This window comes from Thunnus thynnus, chromosome 24, assembly GCF_963924715.1.
Source record: "Thunnus thynnus chromosome 24, fThuThy2.1, whole genome shotgun sequence".
Classification (NCBI taxonomy): Eukaryota; Metazoa; Chordata; class Actinopteri; order Scombriformes; family Scombridae; genus Thunnus; species Thunnus thynnus.
In genome coordinates, this window is record NC_089540.1 from 9,645,469 (window position 1) to 9,669,648 (window position 24,180).

The window sequence follows — 24,180 nt, forward strand, 5'->3', positions numbered from 1 at the left end:
TTACAGAAAAAAAATAAACGAAAGTGCGGTTGTGAAAGTGCTGCTATCCAAACACGTCGACATGGAGAAGATAAACAGAAAAGTAGCACTGCCGCTGTTGACGTTGTGTACATCTGAATTTTGCGTATAAACGCGGCTTTACACGTCGTCTTTATTACTTTGATCTGTATTCTATTGAAGCAATATCGTCAAGGGAAAAGCTAATGTAAGTTTTGCTGTTTTGTGATGAAGTTAAAGTGCGTGGTGTCTAGCTAGCCAGCTAACATTAGCTCCAGGCTAGTGTTGGCCAGCGAGTCACCTATCCTTGCTTTTGTGAAACGTAACCCTTAACTAATGATCGATTAAATGACTATATTGCTCCTTTTTAATTTTCCAGTTGTTGTAATGTACCATTTAAAGTGGTTGTCAGTGGCCTGTAGTTTAAAATGACCTCCAAATCTTACTCGGACAATTTCAAGTCAACGTGGAGGCCCCGCTTGTTAGCTTCTGACAAGAACACTTGTTTTGAGGAGGGTTAAAAACAATTGTGTTATGAAACAGTATTTTTTCGTATTACGACCAAATTAGTAATTTCTTTTTATGTTTTATTGCTTCCACGTGGTCATTGTTAAATTGCTAGTCAGCAATGCACTGTAAATATGGTCAGATGTGCTTGTTTTGGTCCAAATTTGTTGTATGTCAGTCGAGAAGCTGAGGTAAAAATGCGTAAGAAACATAAGGAGTTTACCGCAGTTGACGTTAATTCACCTTTTCTCTGTAATTATTATTATTGAGAATATGCAGTTAAGTAAACATGAGTTTGGAAGCAGTGGGAAAATGTATATATGCTCATAAGTGTACAATATATTACTGCAGAAATGTGTGACTCTGACTACATATTGAACTTTAGTATTAGTCTGTAAAATAGGTTTCTTTTCTCAGTTGACTGTACTACAGTCATTGTTTTCTGTCCATGCCTAATGGATTTTCATGTTGGTTTGTAGGGTCCTGACAACATGGACAGTGACCTGAGTCCCCAGGATAAAAGAGACTTGGACAAGTTCATTAAGTTCTTTGCCTTGAAGGTGAGAAGCTTTGATATCACACATGACTGAGGAAAAATATAGCTGTAGCGTTGGTGACTATGATATTTTGAATCCTGGGGTGCCTTCAAGTAGCCCAAAGTCTGCCACACAAAGTGTTGGTTCATAAGAAAATATTTCCTTACTTGGTACGCAGATTGTTTTGGCACTATTTGCCCAGACTTTGAGATCTCTGGAATTTCTGCCTGCACACCCTGTGATAAACGTTATTTAAGTTGCTTACAGCATTGAAAAAAAATCACATTTAAACAACAGCAGCAACATATGTTTCCACAAAAAATGTCCCTGTGAGAAATATTCAGTTTAGTAGTTTTTTAACGTCCTGTTTGTGTGTTTGTAGACTGTCCAGGTGATAGTCCAAGCTCGTCTTGGAGAGAAAATCTGCACTCGCTCCTCATCATCACCTACTGGCTCTGACTGGGTAAAATAATTGAGTCATTCTTTTATATTTTGCTATTGTAATGATTGTCTGGATTTAAAGTTCACTGTAAATCTCCACATACCTGTAGCTAGTTTGGATTCCTTCCTCTATGAAAATGTATGAGTGTAAATTTAAGTAATTGTCTATTTTTATTATTTCCTCCAGTTTAATTTGGCCATCAAAGACATCCCAGAGGTGACTCATGAAGCCAAGAAGGCACTGGCTGGCCAGCTTCCAGGCATCGGGCGCTCAATGTGTGTCGAGATCTCCCTGAAGACGTCAGAGGTAAAACCTTTGACCCTAACAGCTGGAAATAAATATACAGTTATTTTTCAGTCAGTTTTAATGTCCTTCTCTGTCTCACTCAGGGTGACTCAATGGAGTTAGAGACTTGGTGCCTGGAGATGAATGAAAAGTGAGTGGATCTTTTTGCCTTCGCGCCTGTTTTGTTTTTAATAATTTTAGTGGACAAATGTTTCAGAAAAAAGGAGGTTTGTCAGAGCTGCCAGTGTTTACACCTCTATGAGGCTGCACAGTTTGCACAGGATTTATCTGTTGTAATGGAATCAGTTGCCCCAGTGTTTATGCGGTAATGATTCATCATGTGCAGCACTTGTGATGACTGCTTCTCCCTGCCAGGATTTTATAAGGATTAAAATATTGCTGTCTGACACCTCTACTAAACATGAAGCTCTGTGAGTCAATGAACCGTAAACCGAACAAATAAATCACAGTCTACAACAGCTAATTTTTAATCAATATTTAAAAATTGAAACTTGGCTTCAGTGCCTCCATTGTGAGAGTCGTCTCCATATAAAAGTATCTGTGCTGTGGGGTTACTGCAGTCTGTTGGGTAGAACATTGTGCACTTTTGTGGTTTTATTTATAAGGAAGTATGGAAGGAAAAAAAAGGAAATAACCAGCAAAAACAACAGACTACTGTGTCCATAAAAAGTAACAAACTGTAGAGATATTTCTAACATTAAATTGACATTTATCTGGACTACCACCACGCTGCTGTATTGTAATGGGTATTTTCTGTCTCTACTGTAGGTGCGATAAGGACATCAAGGTGTCGTATACGGTTTACAACCGTCTGTCTGTCCTTCTGAAGTCTCTGCTGGCCATCACCAGAGTAACACCCGCCTATAAACTGTCCAGAAAGCAGGGACACGACTATGTCATCTTGTACAGGTGAGTGGACTCACAGCAGGTTTCTGTCTTCTTTTTGTCTGCAGCCAGCTACACTGCTTTCACTTGTGCTGTTTTTAGTGAACACTCAGTCCAGTCATCTAAACCTAAACATTTCTTCTGTTTGTATCTAGGATCTACTTTGGAGAAGTCCAGCTGAGTGGATTAGGGGAAGGTAACTGAAACCTCAGCTTCTCGACTGACATGTCTTTAATCACTGAAAACAAGACTCGGAACTAAAAGCCCCGCTAGAAGCTGTGCTGCCCCATGTGACTTTAAAACTGACAAAAACAGGCCTCCACATGCTTCCAACACCAGTTAGCAAGTTCCACTGTACACAAGTTTATGCACCCACAATGATATACATATTTTACAGTAGACATTACAAAACTAAGGTTTTTGCACTGTGTTGTACTTGTGTGTAAAATGTCAAATGTCAATGTCAAAATGTCTATTTTTAAAAGGACTTGAAAACATTTTTATTTATTCCTGTCACTAACTCGTGCAATAAATGCATTTTAGAATATGTAATAAAATTCACTGCATTCCATCAGCTGATATGCTTGTTTATTGTTGTCTGTTTTAAGGTTTTCAGACAGTCCGTGTCGGTGTTGTCGGTACTCCTGTTGGCACAGTCACACTTTCATGTGCCTACCGCACCAACCTGGCATTCATGTCTAACAGGTAACTAACACACTATATTGAATCCAGTCTTAAATTTATTGATTACTAACAATTTCTGAAAGGATTTAAAATTGAATATGTTTGAAAATATGACTTTTTTTGTGTTATTACTCTTGACAAGTCAGAATTAGTGAAACCACTGTTGACATGTCGTCCTCTGCAGACAGTTTGAGCGGTCAGCTCCCATCATGGGGATCATTGTGGATCACTTTGTGGATCCTCCCTGCGGCAGCCAGCGTCCTGCAAACATGGGACAGCCCTGCAACTACAGGTAGTTTTATGGAAATGAAAACTGTCTCATTAAAATGTGCTCTTGTCAGAAGACAAAATGTGAAGGTTAATTCTCCATCTGTTTAAAGCTTTGCTGCCTTCCTGCTAGGAGGTCAGTAGGATGTAAAAAAGTCGACTCATTAAAGTAAATTATTCTGTGTTTGTCCAGAGCTCCGGATGACGAGGAGGGAGGACAGTTTGCAGGAGTTCAGGATTCACAGGAGGTCTGCACCACCTCCTTCTCCACCTCCCCTCCCTCGCAGGTAACAGGACGCACTCACTCGCTCATCTTTACTGCTTCTTTCTTTAACCTGTGGCTTCTTCGCTTCATTTTCATACCTGTTTTTCATTTCACTTTCTCTTTTCTCTCTTTGTCTGTTTCCTTTCCTGTTGTCTTTTTATTGTATGTTTGTGTGTGTGCGCTTTATCTCAGTGTGTGTGTACACTGAGTCCTTCTCCCTCTAAACTGTCCAAGCCCCTCCCCCTGGACAGTCTGCAGTTCCCATTGGCTCCTGGACTTGTCACTCACACTGTGAGTCTACTCTGGCCACTGTGAGAGTGTGTCTGTGTGTGAGACGCTGTGTGTGTGAAACTGCACACAATGGATTTCTTTCTTTCCTTTCTGTTGTGGTTGAATTCATTGGTTCATAGAACAGCTGTGCTGCAGTTTGTTGCTTGTTTCCATCACACCTTCAGTGTACAGTAGCTGCAGGGTTGATGTCAGTGTGTGTGTGTTGATCCTTTGTATGTCAGAGTTGCATTAGAAATTTAAAGATGAGTTATTTTGTGCCACCATCACTTTTGAATGCATTCAAACTTCCATCACTTACACATGTAGAGCTTCACTTACTATAGCTGTAATGTTAAAACATTAATTTTCAAGAATGTTTTCCATCATAATGTTCTTAATATACATAACATCTACCATAATAAAAACCCATAAGCCATCTCTGTAATCCATGATATATTGTAATTAATATAAATTCTCTCATTTTCTGTGTGTGTGTGTGTGTAGCTGTATACTTCCAGGTTATGCTACCAGCCTCCCGCTCTAGCAGGAGCTGCAGAGCTTTGTCACCCTGCTGCCAATCCAAACCAGGTGATGCATCAATCAGTCACCAATCAATTCACTTCACCTTCAGGTCCATAGTAGAGCCTGACCAGTACATCAGCATAGCCAATGTTACTGACTGATTTTTTTATGTCAGCTGATTAGTAGTAATCCTGCACATATAAGTACCTTACAAATCCTAATATATCCAGAGATATTAAAGGATAGACACCTCTGTTTGAATTTCTAGTAAAATCTTTGACAGTTGACAAGTTTTATATAATCTCATACTAGTATACAGTACATTGTCACATTACCCAAATGGGCTACTGCATAGTTTGTTCACTAGAAAGCACTGACAAGTTGATTTTTTCAACTGTAAAATGTCCCACTCAGAAACCTGCTGTATCTCTGGCACATTAATGTCAATATAACCAGATTCAGGGGATCCTTATCCAAAATGTTAATGGTAAATACATATGTTGTCATCCAGCTTCTTTTAACTCTCAAATATCAATATTGGCTTCAAGACCTCTGTATCGGTTGGGCTCTAATCCATACTCCACAAAAGAAAATCAGAGATAAAAACAATCTATATTAAAGATTTTTGGCCAAAAATTTAAAAAAGAGCTGTTTATCAGTTAGGTGATTTAAGAAATAATCCACCCTTGAATTCTGTTACACTGTTAGACATCATTTTTAGTGATGAAGTTTTATGTTTTCAGTGTATTTTAGCCATTTATAAGCACTCTGCTGTATCCTTGGTGTTAAAAGGGAAACAGAATGTACTATTTATAATTTCTGTGGGTCCAGTTTTGATTTGATTTATCTTAGTAGGTGTAATGTATCCTGAAATAGTAGATATAAATATTTACTTAATGTTGAGAACAAGTTCTTTAAAAATAATTACGAGAAATTGGAAAGCTCAAATAGGAAGAACTGTAATTAATTAATTAAATTAGTGATAAGAAGTCTAATCTGCTGTAACTCTGCACACGTTTTCCCTCTTCAGCTATTGCATGCTGGGAAGGAGGGCGGGGTTGTGTTAGTTCCTGCCCAGCCTCCTCATGCAGCTGATGCCCATCTGACTGTAGACCATGTCCCCAACACACCTGGCAGCAGGTAACACTCTGCTGACATCACTTTAACTTCAACACCTGCATGTACAGCAGAATATAAAGTTCACTAGATCTTTCTCCCCAGTGGTGACGACGACGGCCTGACACAGAGCGGAGAAGGAAGGAGCGATGGACGGAGGGATGAAGGGAGGAGGAGCGTTTCTCCTTCTGACCCTGTAGAGTCTCTCAACGCATTCACGAGGAAAGTGGGAGCCTTTGTCAACAAACCCAACACACAGGTAAATAAAATATAGTCTTTTTCCTGCTTGTCCAAATAGTGATATAAACACACAGTTTTCGGACTTGTCTCCTTTGTAGACCCTCCAAGCTAAACCTAATTTAACTTCAAGAAGGAAGCCTTTTGTCTGTGTGACTCCTGTTTTCATGATGTGTGTTTGCAGGTAACAGCAGCCAGTCTGGACCTGCCGTTTGCTGAATTTGCTCCTAGAGGCCTGGACTCAGAGGAGAACGATCCCATGGTAACTGGACATATAAAAGTACTTAAAACATCTGATTAGATAAATCTGAGTCTCACGCATACGGTCGATATTTTCTGTGTGTGTGTTCAGGTGCAGCCTCCAGACTCTCCCCCCTGCCCGTCCCCCCTGCAGGCCAGCCTCCACTCTCAGGGCTCCGAGGGATCGGGGCAGCAGGACGACTTCGTCATGGTCGACTTTGTACGTACCTAATGTTGGATTCTCTTTATCACTTCTGCTCGCTACAGTCTAGGAATTTGTTTGCCTTAGATTGAGACTATGCTTTGTTACATAAAACAACAATAAAAAAGATTCTTTAAATGTTTAAGAAATTGAAAAAAATGTCTCGTATCTGTAGCGGCCAGCCTTCTCTAAAGACGACCTGTTGCCGATGGATTTGGGCACCTTCTACAGAGAGTTTCAGAACCCTCCACAGCTGGCCAGCCTCTCACTACACATCAGCTCCCAGTCAATGGCTGAAGACCTGGTAACACGCTTTGCTTTTTATTCTGATTATGATGTTTGAAGGTTAAAAAAACCCCACCAAAGTCCTGCAATGAATATTAGTGGTAACCGTGATTTGTGTTTTCTGTCTGCAGGACTCACTGCCAGAGAAACTGGCCGTCTACGAGAAAAACATTGACGAGTTTGACGCTTTTGTGGACATGCTGCAGTAGAAGAAAACTGGCTGAAAGGAGAGAAGGACTCATGTATGAGGGAGGACTGAATGGATGATGACAAATCAAAGAAAAGAGGATAAAAAAAGAGAATGAAAGGGAGAAGCAGACTCAAGGCTCTCTAGTTGTTTGTCCTGTGAGAATCACTCAAACTAAATCACCATGTTTTAATGTGAAGCCCATCCCCCGCCCCGCCCCCCCCCCCTGTCCACTTCGCTTCCCAGCTTGTACAGATCACCCTCTTCACTGTAAATACCGACTCATCTCCTCTGACACTGACACACACACACACATCCCCCTCTCCAGTCTGGTAGTGTTAATTCAAACTTGAGAATCTGTATTTTCTATGTGGCACAAATCTCTCATTGTCAGTGTTTAATCAGAAAATCTGATTATCATGTGGTTTTCTGTCACTTTAGACAGCCATGCAAATCCAAGGACAGACTGCCTGCACTCATGATAGTTTTTATTAACCCTCTCCCTGCTGAACACTACCAGCCTCTGGCCTTTCTGATCGTATCTGCGCTGAAGGTGACAGATCAGTGATGCGACTTTAGAGATCAAACTGTTGGTGTGTAACGGGCTGAAACTGAAAATATTGAAAAGCTGGTCTTGGCAAATAAATTGCACTTAGCCTCACAGTGGAAGAGTAAATCCTCTCCAGGTAATACTAGTCTTTTGCTTATGAGACTAGAGTGTCATAATTACACAACTGACAGTCTTGGTGGCAACTTCAAAGAAATCCCCCCCCCCCCCTAGCCAGATTTTCCCAGCTGGTCTGGGGATTTAAACTGCCAACCTCCATGTTAGCAAATGGCCCCGATGGAATTTAAAGTAAATTAATTGCATCCCTAATGTGTTAAGAGAAATAAACATTTTCACTAGCCAGTACTACTACTTACACAACAGCCGTGCAGTAAATCCTGTGTTTATGAAGGTTATAATGTGGTAAATTGGGGGGCCGTAGTATGTGGTGCTGTTGAGATGTGTTGCATAATATTTAAAGTTTCAAATGGGGTGGACAAAATATTAGAAACACCTCAATCTAACAACTCAACAGTAACACAAACTACAGCTTCAAAATGACCATAAACTCTAAAACTTATAACCTTAATGAAAGTAGATGTGTTGCAGGGCTGCTGCATTAGTTTTCTACTAAACTGACAATGTATTTACTGTAGGATGTACGACATGCATTATGTATATTTTGGGATAAACACATGTCCAAGTGTCAACACAAGGCGACAGGTCACCATCCATGACTGTTTGAGTCAGGTTGAAAGCTTTAATTTAAACTTTTTGTTGCTGTTGGTCTAGATGTCCTAATAAAGCATGGCTGCCCTGTTGAAACAACTGGTTTTCTGTCAGTATTAATGCCTGTTGTCTTCAGTGATCAAATAGCATGATTTATCAGGAACATGTAGATCTTAGTTTTGCTAGTAAGACATGGAAAAAACGTTCTGATCTAGTGTTCTGTAATAAAAGGCTAATTTTGACTTTATGGACTTTTAAGCCTATAAAAAGGAAGAGTTTGATGTTTAGGGAAATACATTTAACCACGTTCTTACTGAGGGCAAGATAACTTGTTGAGGTAACTTGAGGTTGTTTGGGAAAACCCTAATTGATGGGGGAAGCAGACTTTTCCATAACACCTGTTGGCTATTAGCTTAATAAAGACCGAACGGGGGGAAAAAAGCTAACCTAGCTATATCCAGGTTACATGTGGTTGCTAGACAACCAGCAGATTCCAGATAGCACATAACTTGTAAAACTAGAATCGATCGTTTAGTTTGTTGTACAGTACAAAAAAAACCCCACAAGAAACTGCTTTGAGAGCTGTAGAGTTGCTGATAGGGTTTTTTTTTTTTTTTTTTTTTAAGAACCTTTGGACAGTTCAAACCTTGGTAACCTCCGGGCCTGAAAAATGAAGCCAATGCGGAAGTGCCAAAAACCTGCATTCTTTCTAATGGCCATCAGGGGGCGACTCCACTGGCTGCAAAAAGAAGTCCGATTGTATGGAGGTCTATGAGAAAATGACCCTACTTCTCTCTTGATTTATTAACTCGGTAAACTGTTTCCTAATGAATTTATGGTCTCAATCGCTAATTTCTAGTCTTATTCAATACAGCATGATGTTCATTTAGTAAATTATGGCCCCATTTAGAGTAAAATAGACGATAAAGCAGCGTATGCTTTAAGGCGTGGCTACATTGTGATTGACAAGTCGCTACCACAGCGACAACGTTGCTTACGTAACGTAACCATAACGTATAGGCGTAGCTGCTGCTATTTCGCACTATGTTTCCAACTAAAGTCAATTGTAACATTTTGCTCGCCGAACAAAAGTCTTGTTCAGCGTTTGGTTGTAATAAAAGACCCACCAGTGAGTCGGATAATCAGTTTTTCCGGTGAGTACATTTTGTTTTCACGGTTTTAGGCCTGTTTCTCGCTAGCGAAAATTAGCATTAGCATTATCACTGATTGTAAATGCACTGTGCTAACCAACCTAGCAGCTAGCGCTGCCCGCCACCCTCTCGTTCAAATATGGTCACTTCTGGCTCCAAAAATCAAACATGGCGACGGTCGAGGCTTCAAAACGGCAGTTCACAAACCAATAGATGACTACGTTCATTTTTTTTTATACACAATCTATGGTTCGGACATCAGGATGATAGCTTAGCATAACACTGGGAACGAGTAAAGCTTAGTGCCTACTGGCTTCATCTCCTCGTCCATAGAAAGCCAATAAACGCATTTCTCAAATGTCCAGCTATTCCTGTAATAAATTTAAAAAAAAAAACACTCATTTTTCAGAATTCTCAAATGGAATTTTATTGTTGGTAGTTTCTGGACTTCCATCACATACCTGCAGGGCTGCAAAGGGTCAAAACCATGTGAGAGTATGGTATAGCACGCGTTTTACAAATACTCTACATTTCAAGTTCCTCCAACTTGTCACGCTTTGTGGCTGTGACTAACTACAGGTTATTGCGCTCCTGTTCTGAGAGCCCCTTACCCTGCTACCTAAAGGGGCTGAACCGTTCCGCAAACATCTTCATTTCATGTCCTGTGAACAGCTATCTGGAAGGCTATGAGGAAAGCTGCTAAAATTCAATGTCAACTCTCCCAGACAACGATGATGTAAATTCACTAACTATTTATATTTTCTAGAGTTAGCCACTTAACAAACATGCCGTTACTTCGGAAACATACCCTCTGAGCTGTGGCAGACAGAGGCCGTCTCCCCCCAGGTAACACTGGGAACACGGAACGAGAAAAGAAATAAAATAAAAATACAAAAAAAAAAAAGATTCACAGGAGACAGGCAGTGATCGCCCTGTGTGCATTTCCATTTCATTCAACTGCTCAGTCCACTAGAATGTCCCGTCCCCATTTCCCCCCATTATGGCCCCTCTGAGCCTGACTGTCCAATGAGTTTGTGTTGGGCGACGTGGAGAATGGAGTCCCTCTGGGCACACATCAGGGAATGGTTGGAAACAAAACGTCCAGATAGAAGACATGTGACTGCGCTAAGACAGGGACGACTTCCTTGGATACAGGGTGAAAGTCTTTGAGGTGGATGGCCAATGTCCTCCATTGTCGTAAATATCCAACCTGCTCCCTCCAGTCGGCTGAATGTAGTCGGAGGTTGTATAATAGTAGGGTGGAGGTGGTGACTGGGGGGGAGGGGGGGTGAAGCCGGCGTCCATACACACTACAGATCAGAGCAGGAGGAAGAAGAGGGAGTGTATGGAGATCCAGGGGCTCAACTTTTCTTCATGGGCTTTTTAAAGAGCGGGGAGGTGGCCGGGGTTATAGGCTCAGGCAGTATTCAGTAGGTCCTGTATGGCTTTCTGCTGCGTCTCGTTCAGTGTCGATACACACTGTGTCCATAATCCTGCTGACACCTGGGGGGGACAGCAAAATGGTCAAACTCTGGACAGAGTCACACACATTTTATTCATTTATATCCACTAAAAATCCCACACATTGGAGAGTTTTTGATCCTAAGCACCTTTCAATAAAACTTAATAGTGTGCAAGAATTTGTTCAGGCTTATCCTAAATTCAAACTACTGTCAAAATATGGAAAAGAAATATTTGTCAAATGCAAAATTCCCAGTGTCTAAGTGTGTATAAGTGAGTTGCATTCTGATTAATTTGTCAGTGATTTTTTTTTTGAAAAAGTGATAAAACCAGATGTAGTTTCTTGGCAGCAGAGTGACGGCTCACCTGTACTTGACGGATGACATTTGCCAGCCGTTTGCTGCATGGGTCTTCACTCTTCACTGATTCATTTGCAACACCATCTGCGATGATGAGGAAAATTTTGGGGAGGTTGGAGTTGTCTGGTCCAAGGACGATGGGGTTGTTGCTGTAGAGAGAAAAAAACAAAACAAACAGTCAGCAGGACGGAAATAAACATCTTTTGGTTAACGAGGGGCTTTAGGTGGTGGCAGTTGTACCTTTCAATCAGGTCACACAGGAAGTCAAACGTGTGGACGGCCTCCTCTTTGTCCTCGTTGAGCGGTAGCCAGCTGAGCCAGTGGGGAAGGATCTCGTTGACATTGACACACTCTGGTCGGAACCTCATGACCTTTCCAACAGCGGAGATGCAGTTCTCTGTGGCGTTGACGTTCTCCTTGGAGCGCGAGTCAGCTGCCTGGATGACTCTGACCAGCAGGGGGATGGCCTCTGGACCAGGAAAACAGGGCGGACACATTTAGACATTTACATTTAGCTACCGTCTACAAATTTTAATCTGCCAACAACATCTAAATTATATGATTCCCGAGGATCAGTACCAGGCCGTACCTGTACAGAATGGGCGGTAGCTCTCTCCTCCATACTGAGCCATGACGCCGACACCGTAGGCGGCCGCCTGCCGAACCTCGGGGCTTGTGTCACACAGCGACTGCAACATCGGCCGCAGGAAATACTCAGCATATTTGAAAGACGAGGGGCTGCAGTGCTCCACCACATCGTCAAAGATGCACAGACCCCACTGTCTGTCAGCCCACGGCCTGTTGGGACACTAAAGCAGACGCAAGACAGTTTAGTCAGTAACTGTTTAACTCAGTGTGTGATGTGAAAGAAGATCAGAGTGGGCCATGTTCAAGACTGTTTGACACCATCTACAGTAGTGGTCACTTATTTGATACTGGCCCCAATTCAACTTTTAGTGAGGATACAAAGAAAATTGTACATTTTGCTGCTGAACCAAAACCGTGAGCACCGTCTGCAAGTCATTGAATCAATTAATAATATAATATATGAGCACAAACCATGAAAGTACTTACTATTAGCTGGACAATGAGCTGCAGCAGCTGTTCAAACCAAGGCAGCACCTTCTCCTTGTAACTACTGAAAACTGAGTGCAAGATGTCTGACACTTTGGTCAAGATGTACACATCATTCTCATCCTGAAAAGGAGGAAAAAAAAAAAAAAAAAAAAAAAAAAAAAAAAAAAAAAGGAAAAACATTAGGAGAGCTGGCACACTCTTACATTATCATTCCCACAAGATGGGGTTTCATGTAGCATTTATTGGGCATAAAATGACCGCTTTAACTCCTTGAGTGATGTGAAAATATTTACCTCGTCTTGTAACGATTCCTCCACCTGCTCATCATAGTCTTCATCCTGTCTCTTAGCTGTGAAGGACAGAAGTGTTCTTGTGAGGATTATATAGTATCATTGTCTTTCTGTAATACTTTTCCTGAGTTGGTAATTGACACAGGGAAATAAATAACGTGGAAATCATGTGAGCTGAGTTCTTTGTCTGTCCCCAAGGCTTCTTTGAAGAGTAGTCTTGATTTGTATAAAATGTATTTATCAAAAGGGAAAATTTTAGATCAAAATAATCTATGATTGTGATGATGCCTCACCCTGTCTGAGCTCCTGATTCTTAAAATGTTCCTCCAGCTTCCCTTTCAAGATGCCTCCCAGCTCCTCAAAATGCTCGTTGTTCAGACAGCCGTCTCCCATCAACTCAATACACTATAAACAGAAACAAAAACACCAACATCAGTCAGATAAAAAAAAAACCTGGTTCTTTAACATTAGATTAGATATGTTCCGACATTTTATTACACTGCAGATGCTAATAATCATATTGTCTAACTATCTAATCTATTGAAGGGACTAGTTTAATAGTATATCCAATGCTGCTTCATCCAGTATTTCTTTAGTTACTCTGCAGTTTTTCAAATCAACTGTTTCTCTGTCGGTTTCTAGCTTTCGTTTGATTTGACATCTATTTCTTTTTAACCCTAACCCAAACTGAAAGACAGTCAACTAAATTCTTCCCTTAAATAATCTGAAAATAACTTAACCTCAGTCTGCCTCTTTATTGTTAACATAGTTCCCTGTGCTCTGCCACATTTAGCAGGAACATTTTCTTCCAGGAAATAAATGACAAAAAAGGCTTTGGTTTGTTACCTTGGCAAAAGAATGCATGATTTCTGACAGGACGTCCGAGTCGGGCTCTGTGCCGATGGCCTTGATGAGGGCATCGCACATGAAGAGCCACATCTGGGTGAGGTACTCTGGTCCTCGAACCCGTGCACACTCCAGCAGCAGGGGCATGGACTCAGCTGCTGCCACCCGCACACGTGAGACAGTTAAGGAAACAACAAACCCCATCGTCTAGCTCCTTTTTCTTTCACATGGCTTAAAACTTTGGCAGCAAAAGAGCTTTAAAGTAATGAAATCAATAAAGTTTAAATGTCATTGTGTTGGCTCTTGTTGGTTGGTGGACACACTTATTATACTGGATGTTAGAGGACATTAGTCCAGCCAAAATGTTGATGATGATGTTGATTGGACTGGAATTTCAAGACAAAGCTGCTTTGCAGTTTCGGCCATTATTCATGGATCAAAGTTCAAAGAGGCATTGTCTATGAGAAGGATATCATCGTGGAAGTAGAACTTGAGTAGAGGAACCATCAGCTTCACCACCTGCTCCGTGTACTCCACAAAACCCTCCTTCAGCTCTTTGGCATAACACACCTGGGGAAAAAAGAAAAAAAAAAAAAAGCAGATCAACCTCAGTATCTAGATTTAAACAGTGGCTTTACATCCCTGCCCATTTTATGTGTACGATTAAAATACAAGTGTGTAGGATCCTGACGATGTGTCTCAGTACCGTTCCTCTGCTATAGTGGACTGGGCTACTCACCAGCATCTGGCAGGCAGTGGCCTTCTCCTCCAGGCCGGCCGTCTTGATGCCAAAACTCTGCTGGTCTCCCAGGTTGACAAACTCCCAGCCATCATCCTCAGATATGTTCTCCATGTCCTGGGCTACAAGACACAAAAAGTAGTTTTACACATCTTTCATTTTAGTTTTCATTCAGCAACCACTGCTATTACACTGTAAAATGGAGCTTATGGTTATTGCTATCATTTTATGTTAAGTGATAAATTGCAACACCCTGGAAAAAAAAAGAAACTTTAAGTTCCGATAAGTGTAGAAACATTCAAGTGTTTTTAGTGAAGTTGTTCAGAGTTTCTGCCAGAAAAGTTGTTAGGCCTGGCGGGGGGTCAAATAAGGCCCAGCGGGCTGCCGGTCTTGCAATACACTGGCGGAAACCCTGCTGGTCTTCACACAGTCATAATATGCATAAAAAGACTCAAATGTGATACAGGTTTAATTTCTTAACTCATTAACTACTTAACCACCAAAATTTAATCAGCTTCAAACGTGGTCATAGAACATCCATTAGCTCCCTGCTGTTTGAATAATTTTCGTCCAAATTAACCTACTGCTATAGTGCTTTTTAAAATGGCCGTGGCATCACACAAAAAATACATTTTCTGTTTTAAAAAAAAAAAAAAAGAAAAAGTATGAAATTACATCACAGATGTCAAGGACAAAATGAGACCAGTCTCCTTACAACAATGTAATGTGGTGCATTTTCTCCATAGAACTGTGTCCTAGTATACAAGGTAAAATACCTTCATTTACCAGAAAACAGCCAAGACTCGGTTAGTTATGTGGCCAAATGTAAACTGCTACATCCATGACTGTTGAAAACCTCTGTTGAGTTACTTACTGTCAAGGAGGGCCACCTCAGGCTTGATGGAGGCCGTCTTCATCAGGGGGCCCATCACCACAGGCAGGTACTGCTGAAACTCCTTCCCCAGGATCTTGCACATCCGGGCCCAGGCTGAGATCATGTACGAGATCTAAACCACAAAACATGACAGGTTGGCTTATGCAGCAACAGAACTATCGTGAAAACTGTTTGGTCCAAAGTTACATTCAAGTCTTTTTACCTGAGGATCATCATCCTCCAGGTCATTAAAGTCTGTCTGGGTCTTGAGGAGCAGCTGCATGACAGCAGAGGCGTCCGGCATGAACTAGAGAAAGGACAGAAAGACATTTGAAGACAATAGTTGATGTGAGTGAATGTGAAAAAGCAAGATCATATTTTTTTTGGCCCATATTGGTTGGACAAAACATCCACTACAGTGAGCATGAAACAAGTTCTCTTATAGGCAGCCAATCTTAATTTAAGCTCTCTGAATAGTTTGATGACATCCTGTGCAGACGTACCTTCTCCTTGCCGACAGCCAGGCCGATGAGGCTGATGCACTCTATGGTCTTTCCACGAAGCAGCCGCAGCTCCTTCTGCACAGCGTTTTCTACGATGTGTTTCAGTGAGGGCATGAACAAGTCATAGTATGGCACAAACTTCTCCTCAGCTGTGTCAGCCACCGAGGCAATGGACGTCACCACCTGCTCCAGGACCAGTTTGGTGCCCTTCTGGATCAACTGGGAAGAGAGAAACACCAACAGTGAAGACTCCTGACAGCCATGAAGGAGACTCATACCTTTGTATGGATATTTGTTTGTACCTCTTGCAGCTTGGCAACCATGATGACGTGGAGGTGCTGCACCAAACTGTCCAGATAGGGGATGAGCAGTGATTTGGGACAGTCCTCTGTAAAGTTAATGAGGGCGGCGGCAGCGTGCGCCTGCACCCGAGGGTTACTCTGGTCCTCCATGGTCTGAAGCAGGGCTGAAATCACCTGGAAGGGAGGAGGATGCAGGGTCAGAGTGTTCACAATAGTAAACTTTTACCCAAAATCTAATAAACAGAATTTACAGAACATGTAGCCATCAGAAAATATATCAGTTTTCAGAGATCACATTTAATTTTAGTTACCTTATCGTGAAATTTCTTTTGGAAGGTCGGGGCAAAGTCTGTGGCCATTTGTCCAATAGCATTGCAAGCAGCATACCGCACCCTCGGGTGCTGAGGAGGGAAAAGGAAACCAAACTCAAAACCACCATACAAGATAACAACTGCTGCGCACACAAGTCCTATAACATTCCTGACCAGACAAGTAGAATTTGAGAAAACAAAAACAAAAAAACCCTCTGTTGTACTCTATTGTCACTATGTAATTATAAATAAGTCTACCATAGGGCATGTGCTGTATCTTTGTATAAAACGACCAAGTTTGAAGTTGTGTGTCTTACAGGGTCGGAGCAGAAGAGGAGGACGAAGCTGACGATCTCATTGAGGATGGCCTCCATCTGCTGGTGACAGCCCTCACCAATGGCCGACAGAGCCATCAGCCCGGCGTGACGGTACTTCCAGTCAGCTAACAACAAACACACTCTGTTGATGTCATGTTCACACTGACCAATTTTTAAAAACAACAACAAAAAAACCCCTATGTATATTAAGTTTTGGGTGCTTTGTAAGCTTTAAACTTGCTTCATAAACAAAAAAATATTTCTTTTGGTTTAGGTAACATGTTTCTGCCTGATAATACAGCTACGTCTGCACTACGTTATCACAGTATTCACAGTTATGGTTGACTTTTCATGCAAATGTCAAATCTCTGCAAGATGCAAATCCCCAATATCAACCTTGAGATAGTTTCAGTCCAAATTTGTGTGAGGCTGTTTAAATATATTCAGTGTGCAATGTATTTACTTACAGTTCTGCAGCATCTGCATGATGTGCTGTTTGATCATTGGCAAAATGATCTTTCCTCCCAGACCACAGGCGATTCTGTCCAGAGCACTTTCCCCAGCCACAGCATTACTGATGGGTGACAAGGAACAAATCTCTCAGATGACAGATAGACACAGTGTATGACCATACTGAAGAAGCACTTTGCATCAATGAAGAGACCCCCCCCCCCCCCCCCCAAAAAAAAATGCATTTGCAGTTTTGATCCCTCAGCTTCTCTCCTCAATCTAGATGTCAATATTTATTAATCTCCTATTTCAGTACTGGTGATGTATAAGGTTCAAGAAATCTATCCAGAAAAAAAAAAAAAGTAGCAGTAGTGCTTTAGATCAAGAAAGTACAGGAGAGTCAACCATTAGGAGATCTACAAGGAATTAATCTGTGAAATAGGTGGGTGTCTTATTCTCACAGGATAGTTGATCAAAGGTGGGGATAGCATGTTTGTTTCTGAAGTGATAGTGATATACCACACTTTACCTGTCAAAGTCATCGTCCTCCAGCTCATCAGCCATGGCCCACTCATCGTCTTCCTCAAGGTCCACCATCATAGCCAGCATCTGGGGCACTGAGCACACAACACATAAATACTACAACTGCCTGGAGTATTTTACTTTTATTTTTAACTTAATGAGTTAGTAGAGGAACAGTAAGACAAGTTAACGGATGGTGAACCAAATTCTCACCACTCTGAGCCACAATGGCAGTGTGTTTCCTCAGCATGGCTGCTGCAGTCTCGGATAAGGTGACAATGACCTCCAGTGCCAACTGCCTCTGCATGTTAGTCAAGTTGGTGTCCGCGCACAGCTGAGGAGACAGGATGATCACGTTGGTCAACAGGTGCAAATAGAGCTTTCAATAAAACAGGCTATTACATTTATAATACTAAAATATAATAAAAAACAGATCTATATGCAAATATGACTATTAACTGAACTGTATTTAAAAATATTAAGAACTTTTAATATACTTCTTATGAGACTGCGAAGTGCAAACATTGTGAAGTTTTAGGCTTCATTTGTGTATCAAGAGCAGTAAAGTGATATTTCTGCAACAAGGTGTTCCTACTCACCTTCAGACAGAGCTGCAGAGTGGCCTCCAAGTTAGGTCTCAGGTATTTTGGCGCTGTGTCTGCAATTTCCACCAAGGACTTGAGCACAGAGTCGTCTCCCTGGTAGCAGGACTCATTCACTGCCTGATCAAAAATAACAGAAGCTGGGGTTAATGTTGCCATTGCATTCATTCAGCAGTGACTCGCTGCTAACACTGACTTTACCACAGTCTAAGGCCTTAACTTCCATTTCCACTGCTGTGAGTCAGTGAAAAAAAAAAAAAAAAAACCTCACCAAACATTGTTTTAGTAGAGCTAGGGTTTTGAAACATTTATTGCTGTCGTGGAATAACTACAGGATTTAGGTTGTCCAATATATCAACATAGCCTAGATTGATGCCTCATTGTCTGGTGAGGAGAAACATGTACTTAACTTACTTAATAATTACAGGTGGAAAGAACAGCTACTGTTCTGTTTTTTTTTTCCCTTTTCTTCCTCTGGGTTCGTATTGAGTAATTAACTTCCTTATTCTGGATTCAGTGCAAACACTGTCATCTCTACATAGCCTGACAAGGAATGATAAGACACGCTACGCTTCTCAGTAAAAGCAAACAAGCTGCAAGTAAACACCACAGCTGTTACTTTGAAGTTCCATCCTCCATTTGCAGATAAGTTTCCTTATTTATTTTTGACATACTGAGTTTATATAGTCATGAACACAACATGGGGCGAAACAAGACCCAGACAAAACCACCCTATATACACATACACACACACTTTCTCCTGGACCCATTACTGTATGATCTAAGCTAGCATTAGCTAATGCATATATATCAAACTCTATGAGTAATACAACATTTAGCCTGCATTAATGGGACTGCTTAAAAGCCATTACTGGAGCAAAGGATTACATACAGGCATCATGTAAAACACTGCTCTGGCCAACCAGTTCCTGATAGTTGTGTGAACCCTAAGATAGCATCCATAACTAATGTAGAGGGCACTGTACAAAATGATTTGATGCACTGAGGCAGTTCACATGATAGAGAGAGGACTTATTATCTTACCTGCAGGATGCCCGGTAGCAGGTCAGCAAAATGCTTCAGCAGTGCTGTATTGCTTTCATTGGACAGAACAAATGATGATGCAGCTCGGGCCGCCAGGGTGCGGATCTGAAGGATAATTTTCAAAAAAATTAAATGTGCAATCATATAAATAAGGAAATAAACTGCCCTACAACTGTCCTAAAATCTTACCTGTGGGTTTGCCTGGTCCTGCATGCACTGAACAAGCATGCGCTTGATAACCTCCATATAATGCTGCTGCTGGTTGCCAAAGATTCCTGGGAAGTTCCTAAAACAAGGCATAGACACACACATCAGCTACCATATTTCATCCTACACACCTAAATAAAAGATCTGAAATAAAAGCAGGAGCTCACCAGAATATGTGCAGGGCAGCTTCTCGCAGGCCGACATTGTCAGAGTTGACAGAGTCAAACAGGAACTTGAGCACCTCTGGCCACTGGTTATTCCCATCATCATCTAGATTAAAGACACCAAAGATTATTAATGGTCAGAATTTTGTCACAATTCAGTTATATAGCAATAGTTAATTGTCACCCAGGAAATAAGCCTGTCCCCCAGCCTTGAAAATCTCCCTTTCTCCAAATGTTGGCAGGTATGCAAGTGTAGTTTAGAAAAGAAAAATCAGTCTGCCTGCAGCAAAAAAAATCAGATCAGAATATGTAAAGGAAATCTTTAAAAGGAGCATTACCGATAAGGTTGCGGGAGAGCTCAGCTGCAATGTCGCAGACCTTCTTGCGGATGTTAGGTGAAGTCTCCTGTTGGATGCTGGTCAGCAGCTCTGTTTTGATGGCTGTCTGCATCTCCAGGGTCAAGCCTGGGTAGATCTCCTCGAAGGATGATGACAGCAGCCGTCGCAGAAGCACTGCTGCCATCTGTCTGACCTGAAAGGACAAAACATGGGTTTCGACATTATATCATGCTTTTCACCACAGATCCAACATGAAAGTCCTTGACTTAACAAATGTGGTGGGAGTAACTGAAATGTTTAGTCACTCTTAAAAAAAAAAAAACCCACAGTGACAAAACCCGCAGCATCTTAGAAAGGCAGAGTCACTCTCCCCGGGCCAAGCACCTCTCTGCCTGCTCCCATTTCAAGACTCTAAAAATATCAAGCCTGAAGTAAAGAAAAGGCGAGGAAGCATGAGGGACCAAGCAGCTGGTGGATTCAGAGTAAACATAACTAACTAAATGCCAAATCTGTGACTCACAACAAGCCTTCGTGTCAGGGTGGTGATGGCCCACATGTGATGACCGGGCTACATTCTTAAAATGCCATCGATGTTGCACCTTGTCAAAGCAAAGATATTGCTGTAATGCGGGCAGGATTCCCATTACGGACATGCTTTACCTAACTTTCCAACACTTCCAAATGCTTTCACACTAAATGTTCTCTGTTCCTGGTACAAACATGTTTTATATCCGTGTCAGGGATAATACTTAAGGCACTTAACTGATATTATCGATTGACTGGCAGGTGCTATATAATCTCAAACATAATTCCAGTGCAGGATTTAACTACCGTTCTAAGAGAATACATACAGTACATTAAACCCTACCCATGAGCTTGACTGACCACAACCAAACCAAAAAGCTGACAAGATTTAAGGTTTGTGGTTTTCCTCTGATTCAGGCTGAAAGGATAAAATGTCTCATGCTAAAGAAATTTATCAGTGTTAAATGTACAAACCTCCTCTGCAGCAGATGCATCTCTGATGGCCTGCAGCAAGAATGTGATCTTTGTCTGACCCGGGATAGTGTCATAGGCTTCCTGCAAAGACAATTAATGGACAGTGGTAAGAATGAGACATGCCATTTGGTGAATGCTTACAGATGCAAATACCAGAGACGCACAACTTAAGCCACGTGGAAAATGAGAAAGTATCATATTCACTTTGTTACCGTCAAAGAAATGGCATTCTGCACATGCCTGTAATTCTACACTGATACATTTCCTGCTGAAACAAATGCTAAGGCTAAACAAAATGTTTAGAATTTCATGAATCAAAAATGGGTTTGGCTATTCATAAGCGCATTTTGTTAACTGCATGTTTATTGCTTGTCTGTAAGCAATCAAGTTATAAGTTAACTGTCAAAAGACTACTGCAAATCTGTTTATCTTTAAGGATATAAAGTCTTTTCAGTGGTGAAAGAATGATCAGGACATAACAAAGCTGAACTTGTAATTTCATTTATTATTAGGACAAAGTAAGATAAGATCTGTCATATAAAGTCACGTGTTTGGGGTTTAGTTTCACTCCTATACTCTTTAAATCTAGCAGTTTTTCCTGATCCAGTCTGCTTTGCATTGATATCAGAGCTGAAATGGTGGCCTTTGTTGTGTTAATGTACCGATACTGTCAACACCCTGAGGCTACTTTACTTTAAAGCTTTCCACAGGCCACTGGAAGGCTTTTTGTGAAGTATCTGAAGTGTTGAATAATCATCACCCAAGTTAGAATCTGATAAAAATGTTTCTACATTCACATTCAGACACTTATCAGATCGGTTTTAAAATATAGAAAGACAAGAAGCATGTCACTGATGGGGAAATTTAACATAAACAAAGACGACTGTTCTGATGCACATCGTGTGCCGCCTATTTGTTTTGATCTCCACACTGTTCTAAAGCTGGTTCATTAAAGCCACATGAGAAACACAAATGCACATGATGCTCTATGGGGATGGACTGAAACCTTGGATGTGTGCTCTGAGGAAAATATCACCAATGCCCATGTGCAAGTGGTGCTTGCGATATACAATAATTGTGTTTCTTTCGTCAAAGTGAAGAGATTGAGAGAAACCCTGTTAACAGCCACATTTCTGCTGGACAAACATGATCATGTGGCCATAAAACCCCTTTAAATAGTTTTCTTGGTTGTTTTTAAGCATGCACATTTGCATGACAAAGATGTCAGGGAAGGGAGGAGTATCAAAGTGGCAGCAGTGTGGTGGGGGAGAAATCTGATTATTGACCACCCGCATTTGATTAGAAACTGGCTGCATGGCCATATCAACTAAATGTACTATTACAGTGCAAATAAACAATGGGAAACTCCTGCCATAACATGATTAATGACCATAATCTGCTTTTTTGTGGCCGAGTATTGTCATTTACCTCACATCAACTAACATTCAAGTTTTTACTAAACATTAAGTAATCCATAGTATTCTATGGACAAAGTGTCATCTTCAACTACTATACTGGGCTGTAATAAATGTACCCAGGGCTACGAAAAAGCTCTGTCAATGGATTACACAACTTATGCATGCAACCAGTTCATCCTCAGACACTGCACAACCTCAAGACTGTTGCAATGCTGTACTTCATGGCTTGCCGTCCATCCCACCATGTCTTTAATAGCATAAACTAGGGATCTGGATACCTACAAATGTTTAGTAGCTGTTGTCTTTAGCTGTTAATATATGGGTTTAACAGTTCTTTGCGGATGGATCAATTCCTATTATGTGTGTAAGATAGAAAGGGGAGGGTTTCTATAAAAGGATGAATTCCAGTGAGCTTAGCATCGCGGCAGACAGTCTGTGTTTTATAAAGAAAAACGCTGACTGCTAGTGAGAGGGGGAGTGTGATAAGATTCAACCACCTCATCCAAAAGTCGGGTGCTGAAGAGGGAAACCGGTAACAATGCTTTGACCGCGACAAGCGGCTAATCGTGGTGGGTGGGAAAAAGTGAATAGGCCAGCTAGACTCAGCCGAAACAAATCCTCTGGGAGAAACTAATCCAGAGAGAAGGGATGATACCGAGACGAGCTTTCGACATGACGTGGCTGAAAATGAGATAAATAGCCTCATGAGTGACATTAAACCAAAAAAGGAAGGCAAGAGCACGTTGTGTTTAAAACACTTTCACTGAAAACGAATGAAGGCCACTGCTAATCCATCTCGCCCTCTGAATGAACTGGCTTAATAACTCCTTCTTTAACGCTACCCAGCGTTGTCTTGTTGCTCAGCAGTGTACATACGTGACATACATTTAAGTTTATAATGTCAGACTTCATATGTTTATTAATCTTTAAGCAGGCTGGCTAATGAAACTAGCCACGTAGCTTCATGCTACTTCCTGCACTCTAGCTAGATGACTAGCTTCACTGTCAGCTGAGCAGAAATTAGTATTCGTTTGCCCAACAAACGGGATATTTCACTTTGAATCAAACCGGACTAAGCGTGACACAAACAAACGAACAACCACACAGTGTCACGGCTGTGTTCGTATCTTTAGGATGTATATTATGTCCACATAACTACGCAACACGGCGAAGGTAGTTAGCGTTAGCTGACTAGTACTCGGCGTCGGCTTCACAGCGCACGTGGGCTACAGAGCTTGACGGTTAGCTTTCGGTTAGCGGTGTTTTCTAGATTCGGGTGAACTTGTCACCAGTGAAAACATCTCCGTTTCACTCTCTCTTACCTCTGCTTGTTTCCTGATGTTGTTGTCAGGGCTCATCAGGTTACCCAGCAAGAGGTAGAACTGCTGCTGTTCCGCCATTGCAGTGAGTGAGAGCCAAAAAAAAGGACCAGCCGGGTGGAGAAGCGGCGAGTTGAGCCCGGGCCGGCAGACCCAGTGTCGGTCACACAACGCTGCTAACGGCCCATTGGCGTAATTCATCAACTCTACTGGCCGTTGATTGGCCAGGAGACCTCTCGCAAACACACCCTATTGGCTCACACGGATTCTCAGCGCCTATTGGATGGAATCGGCACAGGAAAGCGAATGCGTTGTTCCTATTAGCTCATAGTGAATAATTGAAGCGCGGGAAATTATTCAGTTAATAATAATGAAAATGAAAATGATGAGAGTGTAATAAAGCTATAATAACAATAATAGTAGTAAAATAGAGCGAAATAAAAGCTGGATTAAAAAAATGAGATAAAATAGATTAAAAAGACAAAAAAGATTAAATACAATAAACTAGATTTAAAAGCAATAATAATAATAATAATAATAATAATAATAATAATAATAATAGAGTTAAATAAAAGTTAGATTAAAAAATAGATAAAATAGATTAAAAAGACAAATAAAATCGACAAGAGGGATACAAAATATATAATAATATTAATAATAATA

At 41.2% G+C, this 24,180-nt stretch overlaps 2 protein-coding genes across 5 annotated transcripts; one reads left to right on the forward strand and one right to left on the reverse strand.

Moving 5' to 3' along the window:
• The first annotated feature begins 49 nt into the window (after window positions 1-49).
• Window positions 50-8,323, forward strand: atg13 (ATG13 autophagy related 13 homolog (S. cerevisiae)). Of its 4 annotated transcripts, none has more exons than XM_067583777.1 (18): window positions 50-205; window positions 984-1,064; window positions 1,423-1,503; window positions 1,669-1,788; window positions 1,872-1,918; window positions 2,554-2,697; window positions 2,829-2,869; window positions 3,282-3,378; window positions 3,542-3,649; window positions 3,818-3,911; window positions 4,082-4,180; window positions 4,664-4,747; window positions 5,712-5,821; window positions 5,903-6,056; window positions 6,219-6,296; window positions 6,387-6,494; window positions 6,652-6,780; window positions 6,893-8,323. In XM_067583777.1, exons 2-18 carry the CDS (start codon window positions 996-998, stop codon window positions 6,968-6,970), a joined length of 1,641 nt encoding a protein of 546 aa, XP_067439878.1. In that variant the 5' UTR covers window positions 50-205; window positions 984-995; the 3' UTR covers window positions 6,971-8,323. The 4 variants fall into 4 exon arrangements, with proteins under 4 accessions (XP_067439878.1, XP_067439879.1, XP_067439880.1 ...); XM_067583778.1 differs by having other exon boundaries at window positions 2,557-2,697; XM_067583779.1 differs by lacking the exon at window positions 4,082-4,180.
• Window positions 8,324-9,776: 1,453 nt separating this feature from the next.
• kpnb3 (karyopherin (importin) beta 3) lies at window positions 9,777-23,691 on the reverse strand. The gene is made up of 26 exons (XM_067583770.1): window positions 23,521-23,691; window positions 20,781-20,861; window positions 19,782-19,974; window positions 19,447-19,549; window positions 19,262-19,358; window positions 19,073-19,177; window positions 18,026-18,148; window positions 17,640-17,760; window positions 17,434-17,521; window positions 16,922-17,028; window positions 16,455-16,579; window positions 16,138-16,227; window positions 15,827-16,000; window positions 15,525-15,743; window positions 15,245-15,328; window positions 15,022-15,154; window positions 14,148-14,269; window positions 13,882-13,978; window positions 13,409-13,581; window positions 12,856-12,967; window positions 12,566-12,621; window positions 12,270-12,392; window positions 11,785-12,004; window positions 11,436-11,664; window positions 11,203-11,344; window positions 9,777-10,878 (listed from the first exon to the last, which is right to left on the reverse strand). Exons 1-26 carry the CDS (start codon window positions 23,596-23,598, stop codon window positions 10,792-10,794), a joined length of 3,282 nt encoding a protein of 1,093 aa, XP_067439871.1. The 5' UTR covers window positions 23,599-23,691; the 3' UTR covers window positions 9,777-10,791.
• Window positions 23,692-24,180: the final 489 nt, after the last annotated feature.

Coding starts and splice junctions, on each gene's coding strand:
- atg13 (XM_067583777.1), top strand. CDS start 996: ATGGACAGTGACCTGAGTCCCCAGGATAAAAGAGACTTGGACAAGTTC. Junction 1,065..1,422: donor TTAAGTTCTTTGCCTTGAAG/GTGAGAAGCTTT, acceptor GTGTGTTTGTAG/ACTGTCCAGGTGATAGTCCA. Junction 6,057..6,218: donor TCAACAAACCCAACACACAG/GTAAATAAAATA, acceptor GTGTGTTTGCAG/GTAACAGCAGCCAGTCTGGA.
- kpnb3 (XM_067583770.1), bottom strand. CDS start 23,598: ATGGCGGAACAGCAGCAGTTCTACCTCTTGCTGGGTAACCTGATGAGC. Junction 19,975..20,780: donor ATGCATCTGCTGCAGAGGAG/GTTTGTACATTT, acceptor TTGTCCTTTCAG/GTCAGACAGATGGCAGCAGT. Junction 15,155..15,244: donor TGGAGGATGATGATCCTCAG/GTAAAAAGACTT, acceptor TTTGTGGTTTAG/ATCTCGTACATGATCTCAGC.